General features: G+C 37.7%; 1 protein-coding gene across 2 annotated transcripts; it reads left to right on the top strand.

Moving 5' to 3' along the window:
- Positions 1-6,174: 6,174 nt before the first annotated feature.
- LOC137707519 (expansin-A15) lies at positions 6,175-8,583 on the top strand. Of its 2 annotated transcripts, none has more exons than XM_088689205.1 (4): positions 6,175-6,764; positions 6,907-7,037; positions 7,277-7,565; positions 7,811-8,583. In XM_088689205.1, the coding sequence occupies exons 2-4, from the start codon at positions 6,911-6,913 to the stop codon at positions 8,118-8,120; spliced, it is 726 nt and encodes a 241-aa protein (XP_088545331.1). In that variant the 5' UTR covers positions 6,175-6,764; positions 6,907-6,910; the 3' UTR covers positions 8,121-8,583. The 2 variants fall into 2 exon arrangements, with proteins under 2 accessions (XP_088545331.1, XP_068302503.2); XM_068446402.2 differs by having other exon boundaries at positions 6,232-6,657.
- The last annotated feature ends 4,126 nt before the right edge of the window (positions 8,584-12,709 follow it).

Below are 12,709 nucleotides of genomic sequence, written 5' to 3'. Positions count from 1 at the left end.
TTCTTGGGATTCTATTGTGACGGTTTTTTAAACCAATCATGCACTGTCTCTTGTGTTTTTTAATCTCCAGTGCACGATTAGTTTGGACTGCAACGGTGACATCCGGTGCTGTTGAGTAGGGAACTCATTTTCACGAACCATATGGAAAGTTCAACCAAAGTAATATTGTACTGCAAAGAGTGATGTTATCCACACATTCTTTTTATTTCTTACACCTTCTGTTAATTTATGTTGTTTGATTTTTTCCAATTTATTCAATCTAACGGCCGAAAATTGAATAGAGTGTGTAGGAGGAAAAAAGAGATATGGACAGCACCACGCTCGTGCAAAGTCTGTAATGAAAGGTCGACTTCAGGGTTGGCCTACTTCGTTTAAAACAAGAGAGCTGTGCAGGCTTCTGGTTCAACTCAACACGAACAACCTTCTCACAGTACCAGTAGGGCATGTGAGTTACCATGTGATTCAGACAGTGGAGTATGAGAGCTGCCAACTGTCCGCCTCCAAACATAATCAAACCCGACGGAGGAGAAAAACTTAAATGCAACCGGATGTCATATGCCTTGTGCCTATCTCTCCGAGCGATGAGCACAAAGTGACATACGCTGATCGTGCCTAAGATTTTGCCGCGATGGTGACTGGAGAGCTCTCGGATCTCAAACATTCCACTATGTTTCTTTCCCAGATGCCTCGAGATATGCCAAGATTAATCAAACACAGCCAGCATTCGTTTTGTGGCTATACAGTATGAGATTCATACGGTTGTTTTTTCATTAGTTGTAATCTTTGTCAGTCTTTGCCTTTAACTAAAAACCGAAGTCTGTTTTCATCTTCATATATACATGGATGTCATTTTCTTTCATTGCATTTTCATGGAGAAGTGGGAGAAAGAGAAAACATGTGCCTTTGTCTATGTCGGCAGCAGATGCTTGTCATCTCAGGAACATGGCAAATCTTGACTTAGTGCTTCTGTAGAGTTACAAGTAATTAGTATATTGCAGACTGTCAATCCCCATTGATGATGATCATACTAATATAATCGGTAGCTAGACACAGTTGGAGATCCAATTTGTTTTAGTATTGTAATGTGTATCTTTTTATTTGAAAGACAATTATATTATTACGGAAGTGATTAAATTGGAGATCCAATTATATTATAATATTCTGCACCTTTTCTTATCATTTTGTTTATTAAATTTCTTTTCGATTATTCAATTCAGTAGTCAAAAACAACAGATGAAGGTGTAGAAAGTGAAAATGAAGCGCATAAATCACTATCCATTTTTAGGCTTTTTAGCCAAAATGGTCATTGAGAGTAGAGTAAGTACTCATTTTGGTCTTTGAGATTGTCCATTTTAATCATTTTGATCATTCCGTGAAAAATCTCTGTTAAATTAAGGGTATTTTTGTCAAATCAACCTCTTCACTTGAGCTGGTGATTTCTTCAATTTAACAGAAGTTTTTACAAAAGAACCAAAATGATTGACGTTGGACAATCTCAAGAACTACTTCTATTGATTTTAAATATCAAGGAACAAAATGGTAAGTTATATCAGTCTCCGAAACCATTTTGACTAAAAAGCTTATTATAAATGTTTAATTAATCAATAGTGAAAAGTTTTAAGAAGAAGTCATACATGGAATTGGATCCCATATAGATCCACTTTGTGGGGATCCTTAGGATCTTCACATATTAGCCATTTATTGTGTATCGTGCAGTCAGAAATCATTTAACTTTTTTTATTTAAAATTAAACATAAATAATATATGACAAAAATTAACTGCACGATGTACGATAAACGATTAGAACATGAGAATTCTTAAAATCCCTACAAAGTGAATCTAGAGAGGATCCAATTCCGTCGTACATCAAACAGCTTTCAATTCTAAGTACCACATTTCCTTAATCTGTCAAGCATTCATATGCTGTCAATTAGGTGGTGGTTGTCCTTTGCAACCTCATACATGGTCCACCAAAATAACTCCAAATAATTGAGAAAAGTTATTTCACTTCTAACATATGTTACATTCAGGTCCTTCTAATTTACAATGCAGCATTGTCTAAAGTTATGGTTCCTCCATGTTGGCTGGTGATGTCGTACCACATGCCAAGTTAAAAGTTTGCAAGAAGTCTGTTATCAAAAGTTAAATAAATAAATATATATATATCGATTGAGAGGAGGAATCCGAACTTCGAAAGCTTAGATAAATTAGGCCAAGAATGAGTTGGTCAAAATTCCAGCACTTGTTATGGGTACAATAAGCTTGAGCATGTAAGTAAGAAAGTAAATAAGAAAGTGACTAATGACATGTTTACTTATCAAGAATGACAGAGTAACAAACTTAAAACTTAATAAAAATGGGAAGGAATGAAAATCGGATCAATTACCTCATAGTAGGATCCAATTCTAAGAATTAACAGAACTTAGAAATCAGTTAGAAACTGGTAGCTCCAAAGAATGTGGTAATTTACCTTTGTGGTGATGAAAATGAAAGACAATGAAGGAGATTGAACATACACGTTTTGTGTTTATATATTACTCGATTTCATCCGGCTAACCAGACGTCATATGCCCGGTCAGAGCTAGACACAACAATAATTAACTGCAGCAATGAATTTTCTGAATGTATTTAGCTGTGCATTGGACTAATAACTAATTATGATATGGTCTAATGTGGTCTAACTTGATGGCTTAGTTAGGAGTGTAATCAAGGGTCTAATGCAGCATGCTTACGTTATTAACTAATAACGAAGAAGCGTAATTATGTTTTTGATGTGTCACTCAAGAAAGATACATGCATAATCATATACACCTACTAACATGCAAATCATGGTTTGTCTCCCTCTCTCTCTACATAATACATCATGTCTTTAATGTGTTAATTATTACATGAGAAGAGAGACTGGAAATAATAGGATTTTTCTCCGGTCACTCTACGCATGCATATGTATTACACTTTACGTCACAGTCAATAGACTCATCAAATTAATAACGCAGAATTGCCATCAAATGGCGTTCGAAAGGCAAGTGCATATGATCGAGAGGTATATACGGATTACGAAAGCATGCACCATCAGCATCAAACCCTAGTTACAATATTTTAATGTCCATATCATCAGTCACAAATATTGGCCGTTGTTTTCAAAGGTTTTGTGAGTTCAGTTACGTTCAAAATGATGCATACTAAGAGCAACTCCAGCGTGTGAAACTTCCCTCCAGGTAATACACTATGCTATCCATCTAATGAACAGTAACTACCATTAATGAACAGTAATCACATTTTGCATCTCCACCGTTGCACTTCAATAACCCTGGTAATAGGCAATAAAATATTAGTTTTTTTTATATAAAATAATACAAAATAATTTTAATTGTAATTTTGGATAAGATTTTTAATCGTTCTCGTTGCGCCATGTGTCATTATCTGAAGGATTATTAAATAATACAAAATAATTTTATTTTTAATTTCAGATAAGATTTTTAATCGTTCTCGTTGCGCCACTTGTCATAAAATCCGAAAAGACAATTATTGGGGATGGATTTCCTATAAGATTTTTAATCGTACTCGTTACGTCACATGTCATTATCCGAAAATACAATTATTGGTGATGGATTTTTGATAAGATTATTAACCAATCACGTCGCGCCACGTGTTATAATCTATTTACAATCTTTGAGGATAGATTTTATCAAATTTTTAACGAATGATGGCATGCCACGTGGCATTATCTACAACCTAATCCTTTTTTAATCCTCTGTAAATAATATATTGTTACTTGATCCAAGTAATTTTCCCCACTTCGAATATTAGTACTAGCTTGTGTCAAGGCGTCTCTCCACGTACTAAACGATTGGCTAAGTAATTTCCAACGACGACATCGATTATTTGGCTCTTTTCCCACCAATTTTCTCAAGATAATTGGTATGAATAAGACTCCAACCCAGCTAGTACACAACGCAACATCTTCAAGAAGCAACCAATTCGTACCTGCATCAGTAGTCATTTTGTTGAAAAAAAATGGATGGAAACTTTGAGAGAAAGAAATGAATGTGATTGAAAGTAATTGAGAAAATATGAAATTGTGGTGTAAGGTAGATGATAATGAGAAGGTATTTATAGAAAAGTAAAAACAATTTTTTACAAAAAAAAATTCAGATTTTTTTTTGAATTTTTTACAATTTTTTTTAATTTTTATTCAACTAATTAATCTCTGCCGTTGGATATAAAAAAAATTTGAATTCCAACACTCCAGATTGTGCCACGTGTCACAACAGTAACTTTTCTTAATTTTAAAACTATTTTTTTTTATTACCGTTGCATATCGGACGGCCCATTTTAAAGAGCCGTTGAGATCGAACGCACCGTGGGAAGCCACGTGGCTTCCCAACGGTAACTGAGGCCGACTGCTCTGCAAGCCCCTAGGGTCTAAAACTTGTCTGCTAACTCGCCCCCACGCACGAGTGAGGCACACGCACCTGACAGAAAAAAATTTAAAATTGTCACTAACGCTAGGCTGACGTCAGCCCTACGTCAGGTCCACCTTAGACTCGTGAGCTGGCAATTCCTCACAGGCCTCTTGCTAGGGCCTGACCAGTCCCTCGAGCTCCCAACGCTGAAGTGCTTCTGCCGGGCTATGGAGCCCTGTTTGGTCCACCTTCCCCCGAGCACCAGCCAACGCTGGAAGTGCTCTAACACTTGGGGTTGGGTGATTAATTAGACACTGTCTGTTAGACTTAGCTGTATACACACACGCACGTGCGCACACACACACATACATATATATATGTGCTGAGTGAGTGAGTGGTGCAGACATATGCTAACATCTGTCTTCTGACAATGCATGGTGAAAACCTTGGCCTCTGCCTTGTTGACCATGAAGACCAATCTAAACAACTTCTTCCAATCACAGAGTTCACTTCACTAATAAAAGAATAGCTTCAGTTGATTTTTACTAGGGAATGAACACAAATAGGACTAAAGCTGCACTAAGCGAAGAATAAAAGAGCGCTAAGTCGTGAAATTATACATTCGGTTTATTGTTTGTTTAGCATATATATTGCAGACTTGTATATAACGAAAGTTAATAACTAACTCTATTTGTGCATATTTATCTTTATACAGTCTCAAGATCTTCTATACACACATATAATTTCTCTTTTCTTTTCAATGTTGAGCAAACCCAAATTCTTGGTTTTGCAACAATCAGTATTGTCTAATGCCGATAAGGTCGTTGGTGTAGATCACGGAGACGAGAAAATTGAAAGCATTAAGGCCCACAAAATTTCGTCCAAAGATACGCTGTTTTCACATCGACTACTAGACAAGGTTTCTATTCTTTATGAAGTTGACATCAAATCAAGGTGCACATGCAGAATAAAGTTTCTGGACGTAAAGGTAAAAACCCACATGACCACTTTGCAAAATGGTTGTCCCTACTGCACACCACCATATGACCACAAGGCTACCCCATAGATTTAAAGTCACTCCCTCTCCATCTACTGTTTGGCTTGTAATAAATGATATCTATCTTTCCCGGACAAGGATGGTCTGCCCTCCCATTTCAGATGTCCTTTCGTGTCCTCCTATTTGTGTGATCACAGTTAAATCACGTCAATATTTTATATTACTATTCATTTTTGTCTTTTTATCTCTATTAAAAAAATAATATAAAATATTGATGTAGCTTAACCCTGACTACACAAAATAGGAAGGCACGGAAGGACACCGAAAGTGGGAGGGCAGACAATCCTTGTCCATCTTTCCCATACGCCTTGAGAGATTCTTAGCTATAGCCTATTCGGGTTGTATATTTTATTGTGTTTAACTTTCTTATTACGTAACTTGGTCACGTGTCGTGGAATGAATCCGATGAACTACATGACCGGTTAAAAGAAGAAGATAATAAACATGAAACGTTATACATGTGCGGTTATCCCATCAATGGTTGGTCCGAATGAACGGAATTTATTAGCAAATCTAACAACAGCAAGGCACACTTGTTGCAAATGAAAACTTTCAAGCCCTAGCTATTTGCAGTCTTTGCAGGCAGTAGTACAAAAAGAGTAAGTTGCCAACAACTACATGATCTGTTTTCAATAAAATTGGAGTTTGGACATGTAAACTCCATCATGCCAATACATTAAGAGTAAATATGAACAGCTCCTAAAATTTGCCATCTTCAGTATCTCTGCTTTCACAAACAGATTATTTTATTTTTTCTATGCATGACAGGAGAAAATTTTGAATAAGTCAGGGTATTCAACCACGTAATCTGTGGGACATCTCTCATAAAGACAATATCTCATACATTACAATATCTCATACATTTAGTTCTATGTCGGACTCCACATCAGTCCCCACCAGTATGAGAATTGCCCTATACACGTAGCCCTACAAAAATTTCTCGCATGTGAGGGTCATCTTGTTGGTAGAGAAGTTGAGCCAAGTTTACTCTCTGCCACACTTAAGGTTCACTACGGCAATTGCCAAATGGTGGAAACTTGAAAACCACGCGGTTTGAACCCTAAAAACCGCTCTCAGTCCCCAAAAACTGCATTGATTCTACTACAACAGCTATATAGCATGAGAGTCCCCAAAACCACTTAGCAGCATGCATGGTCCCAACAGCTCAAAAATTGTCAGCTGTTGTCATTTCAGGTGTGATGTTGACTGACTTCTATTTATTCTTCTTCAAAACAATCAAACCCTCCCTCCCTGCCTCTTCATTTCCTCACCACTTCTTCATCTATCAGCATTTCCTCACTGTAATAATTCTCTCTTTCCTCTTTCTCCTTTTCTCAATAATAGTACACTACTGTGTACTATTTATTACAAGCTATCTAGTTTTCTTCTATAAATTTAGTAATGCTAAAGAGTTCATAACTTCATACTCTCCTTGTTGTGCAGGAAAATGGCTTTTTTCGGGATTCTTGTAATTGGGTTTCTCTCACTTGTCTCTTCTGTTAATGGCTACTATGAAGGTTGCTCCAATGCTCATGCAACCTTTTATGGAGGTGGTGATGCTTCCGGCACAATGGGTATGCCTCACTCTATGATTTTGATTTAATGAACGGAATGGTTATTAGCACTACAAAATATTCATCATGTACTCCTTCATTCCTTACTTTTATTGACAAAAATACATGATAACAATTTCGGAGTGCCAATAACAGCTCTGGATAATTATTTATGTTAAAAGTGATACATTTGTTGCAAACTAGACTTTCACTTTATTCTATTTGTCCTTACTAGATTTGGGCATGCAATTTGTTTGTAGGTGGGGCTTGTGGGTATGGGAACCTCTACAGCCAGGGCTATGGGACTAACACAGCAGCTCTAAGCACTGCATTGTTCAACAATGGCTTGACCTGTGGAGCATGCTATCAGATCAGGTGTGTGAATGACCCACAGTGGTGCCTCCCTGGCTCCATCATAGTCACTGCCACAAACTTTTGCCCACCAGGTGGCTGGTGCGACCCTCCCCATCAACACTTTGATCTCTCTCAGCCTGTCTTCCTCCGCATTGCCCAATACAAAGCTGGGGTTGTCCCAGTGTCCTACAGAAGGTAAATTAAATCATTTGTCCCTAATGGGTTATCTTATAAGGTGCTGAGTACCAATGAGACCTAATTATGTTAAGATTTCAGAGACTTGGTCTAACATTGATATTAATTTTCCTCAACTTAACCACCTACGTAACTCAGGTTAAGGGTTTTATCACAAAGAGGTCATTATATTAGTAGTGGAACCACTATTATATACTATATTTTATTTTGTCAAGTTTCCGACATGTTTCCATTGTGCTTTGTAGGGTTAGATGCAGGAGAAGAGGAGGCATAAGGTTCACTGTGAATGGACACTCTTACTTCAACTTAGTCCTTGTGACAAACGTCGGTGGTGCTGGAGATGTGCAATCTGTGGCCATCAAGGGCTCCAGGACTCGGTGGCAAGCAATGTCAAGAAACTGGGGCCAAAACTGGCAGAGCAATTCTTACCTCAATGGACAAAGCCTCTCTTTTATTGTGACCACCAGTGATGGCCGCAGATTGGTTTCTTACAATGTTGCCCCTCCTAATTGGTCATTTGGTCAGACATATACTGGGAGACAGTTTCTCTATTAGTTAATTATCTCTCTATGTAAGGTTAGAAAAGCTTATTTTACTACTCCAGTTTGTTTAGCTGCATATGTGGTAAAAATTTAAGGGTAAAAGATGAAAAGGGTTTGCTTATAAGGGTGAAAAATGGAAAGGGTTGAGTGACCTCTTTCATTTGATAATAGATTTGTGAGTTTTTTCAGGTCATGGCTTGGATTATTCTGAAGCCTCACGGCCATATCTGCGAGAGAGAGAGAGAGAGAGAGAGAGAGAGAGTCTGTTTGTAAGGCAGTTTGGTAGTGGAAATTTACCACCCGCTGTTAGTTCATGAAGTTATGAATATTGAATAGAAGAGGTGTTTCTTTTACTAAGATTAGCAAATGCAGTAGCAGAAGAGGTCTTAAAATCAGCTTTGTGTAATGTCATTGTAATAAACTCGGGCTGCGTATTCTGCGCCTTTAATTACATTCTAAGCCGATATTAATCTAAACTACTCTAATTTATGGGATGAAACTTGAACTCAAGTGTAAGGGAGCATGCACATATTGTTTTGACTAACCAACCTAGTTAAGGTCTACAATTACGTTGGAGATTATAATTGAGTGTAAAAGATGAAGCATACTTTGTCTAGTCCACTGTGCTGGAAGAAAAATCTTAACTTATGTCTGGTGAAAAAAGGGAAAGAGATCATCTCCTAATCTCTTTCACCTAGGTCACTTAATCAAGTGATCCGGGTTCTTAAAATTTGATCTAACGATTAAAAACATGGGCTTCCTTTAAAAATTTTAGTAACTTTAGCCGTTGGATCAAATTTCAAGAGCCTGAATCATTTGATTAGGTTACCTAAGTGGAAGAGATTAGATGATAATCTCTTTCCGTGAAAAGAAGGAAAACCCCATAAGAGAATACATACATACATACATACATACATACATACATATATATTGCCATGTATATGTCATCCATTTTAATGCGGATAGTGAAATATTTATGTCATGTATATATCATCCATTTTAATGCAGATAATGAAATATTTTGGAGCTGTTGCAGAAAGTACGAATGGAATACAACATGGTGTCTCAAATCTCCATTCATCCATTTAGTAGTTGAAAAGTTCTTTATGGGATATAGAGGGTTTTTAACCCAGTTAGGTAGTTAAGAAGTCGAGGTTTTTACTATAAAATTAATGGACAATATGAGAAGTAGTTCAACAACCTATAAGCACATGCAATGTTCTTTATTTTCCTGATTTGGGATTCACTCTCAACACGCCCCCTCACATGTGGCGAATTTTCAAACCTAACGCGTGAACATATGGACAACACAAATTAAGTGACGTGTAGCACGTGTGGTAGTTAGGATTTACCTATGGGATAACCTGCTTTAAAATCATGAAGAAGTTGAGGTTCTACCATAAAAACAATTGATAATATAAGAAATAACCCAACTACTTATAAATACATGCAAAATTCTTCATTTCTCCGATGTAGAATTAACTCTCAACAGGTGAAAGTGAGGAATGTTTTTGGTGTAACAAATATGGAAAGCAGAGGCACCGACACTATAAAATTAATGGAGCCAGTGGTCAAATAAGAGATAGGGTTAGGGTTTCAAATGATTGCTGCAACTAATCTCTATGGGACTTCTGATTACATTTTTGTGTTTTAGAGTCCTAAGCTAGTAGGGTTCATATCTAATCTAATACAAAAGGGAGATTCTTGGCTATTCTGTCTATATTTATCCTGACGTCTATATCTCAAGAGAAAGTTTGATGTTAATTTTAAATAACATATCTTTGATTGTATGCTAATAGAAAGGAATCGGATCCCTTTCTGAGTTTACGAGGCTGAGCCTTCTGAGCAAAGGATCCGGAATGTTTAAATTTGATCAAACGGTTATAAATAAATGATCATTTTGAAAATTATAATAATTGCAACAGTTTGATCAAATTTTAACGATCTGAATTTCATTCCCTGAATATACCATTTGATGCTTCAATTTGAACAATTTAATTATTCTCATAATTGCACTGGAAAGTTATGTCACATCAAAATCACAACCGCATTGACATCTAGGCAAGCTGTACGCAGAATGCAGATGCCAAATGCGATCAAATTATCAAGTCAGGACAACCACATTTGACGTATAGCTCGAATCTTTTGGAACTTTTGGTGATTTCAAATTATAAAATCCAAGGAGAAACCCTTATCCCTGATTTATGGGATATAAAACTGGTTATGCGGCAGATTCTCACACAACATTAAATGCGGTGAATTTAGACTTAGATACGCGGCAACTACTACGTGATTTGATCTTTGAGTAAATTGATGATGATTAATTTGTAGGTGTTTTGGGACCTATGGTGCGTGACAGTAAAAGGGAACCTAATGTTTCATCAAACGATGTCACCAGCTGGTTGGTTGCATGACATGTATGGCCATCAAGATCACAAATCCGATACAGTTCAACTGTTCATCACTGCCAGCAAAATGCAACTCCCTGAAATGCTAGAATTAATTTGTACGTTATGAGCTGATTCTGATTTTTCATGTTTATTAGACTTATAAAATAAGATGCGCAGCTGATCTAACACTCTCCCATTCAACATACCTAATGGCCCTTGTTTGAAGTAGAGTGGGCTAATTACTGAAAAGACTTGCTGGTTCGGACTTGATCTTTGGCTCAAGTGTAGGGGTATTCTCAAGTACAACTAGAGGTATATTTCTATATTGGTACCTCTTTTATGTCACATAACACGTGATGAAAGAAATATTAATAAGATGATATATTATTGTTACAAGTTAGAATTTTTTGCAATATCGGAGAAGTTGTCACATTCACTGGGAGAACCACATCACCCTTACACCCATACACAAACAAAGGAGACCCCTTGTATTGCGGTATTCCATGGGCCATAAAATAACTTACAGTTGATGTGGTCTTCTTGATGAACACAAGTACACATGTAGAGGCTTAAAGCCCATAAAATGGTGTTGTACATTTACAAATCCATAGCCCAACCCAACATTCGCTGCTTGTTTCCAAAATGGGTACTTTGAGGATACATTAGGTGTAGTGTCAAAAATGGGAACTGAAGACATTCTTCCAAATGAACATACTTTTGCTGCCTGTGTTGAGAAGTCAGGTTTCAAAGACTTGGCAATGTTGGGAATGCTTTGATCAATATGTATCCCAAGTGTGGCAACATTCACGCAGCAAATGAATTGTTCTTGGATGTGACATATCGAGACTCTGTTACTTGGAATGCAATGATATCTGGATATTCCCATCGCAGGCTTGGCAAGGAAGCGCTGAATGTGTTTCAAACTGTCAAGACATGTTGCAAGCTGGAGACTGTCCTAACAAAATTACTTTTGTCGGGGTATGTTCTCTCTGCTTGTGCTCATTTGGGTTTGTGCAGGAAGGATTCTACTATTTGAACCAGTTAATGAAACAAATTGGCATTGCACCTGGACTAGAGCGCCATACTTGTATCGTAGGACTCCTCGGCAGGGCTGGCCAACTTGATCATGCTGAGAATTATATGAGGACCGTGCCAGTCAAGTGATTGTTTCTTGGAGAACTTTGCTCAACGCTTGTAATGTACATAAGAATTATGGTTTGGGAACGCAAGTAGCAGAGGTCGTCGTGCAAATGAGTTTCTACCTTTCAGGTGAAGACATCCGGTAGAAGGTCTTAAATTTCAGGTAGACGGGCCATAGGCTCACTCCAACAATACCGATATTGTCCCCGCTTAGCCATCTGCTCAATCCGTCAAGTATGAGGTTTTAATACAAAAGGCATCGGTGTTAGTTAGAGTGGGGTAATTCTATTTAAATGGCTTGTTCTCAAGCTTTCTGGCCAATGTGGGACAGATGAATTCTAACACTCCCCCCCACACGTGAGACCCCATTTTATTGGTCACACGTGAAGTTCGACACATTGGCAACCATGTGGAGTCAAGTCGGGGCTCACCCATTTGCACGGGGCCTTTGGGGACCCACCCATTAACGCAGCATCTCTTGGCCGACGTGGAGCCAAGTCGGGGCTCACCCGTTCGCGCACGGTCAAAAGGGACCTACCCGTTCACATGGCAGTACGGGCCCATCCTTTGGCTCTGATACCATCTTAAATTTATGGGTCATGGGCCCACTCTAACAACACCGATACTGTCTCCACTTGGTCACCTGCTCAATTCGTCAGGTGTGGGGTTTTATTGCAAAAGGTCTCGGGTTTAGTTAGAATGAGATAATTCTATTTAAATGGCTTGCTCTCAAGCCTTCTGGCCGATGTGGGACAGAGGAATTCTAACAGAAGACTTTGTTGAGTCACTTGATTATGCTACAAGAACCCAAGGCAAAGTCAAGTAAAGTGTAAAGGCAGATTAAGAATATATAGATTGGGGCTAGTTTTTCTTCACTCTACTGCTGTGTATCAGAATTAGAGCTCAGATTCTTCGTTTTATTTGATCGTCTGTCAAATTCCGTTGCAGACTCTCGTCTATTCACAAAAGTTCAAAGTTTCTTGTTTAGTATGTGTTATAAGTCATATAAATTTCTCTTTGATTCTTCATACGATATGATCTACCATAACGTTTCTCATCTTGCAATACAGTC

The sequence above is a fragment of the Pyrus communis genome, chromosome 17, assembly GCF_041283825.1.
Source record: "Pyrus communis isolate YQ-2024b chromosome 17, ASM4128382v1, whole genome shotgun sequence".
In the NCBI taxonomy this organism is placed as follows: Eukaryota; Viridiplantae; Streptophyta; class Magnoliopsida; order Rosales; family Rosaceae; genus Pyrus; species Pyrus communis.
This window is presented reverse-complemented; position numbering and strand designations above follow the sequence as displayed.

Excerpts from the sequence above, each read along its gene's own strand:
- LOC137707519 (XM_068446402.2), top strand. The coding sequence starts at position 6,611 with ATGCATGGTCCCAACAGCTCAAAAATTGTCAGCTGTTGTCATTTCAG. Across the intron at positions 7,038-7,276 it reads TGATGCTTCCGGCACAATGG|GTGGGGCTTGTGGGTATGGG; the intron begins GTATGCCTCACT and ends ATTTGTTTGTAG. Across the intron at positions 7,566-7,810 it reads GTCCCAGTGTCCTACAGAAG|GGTTAGATGCAGGAGAAGAG; the intron begins GTAAATTAAATC and ends TGTGCTTTGTAG.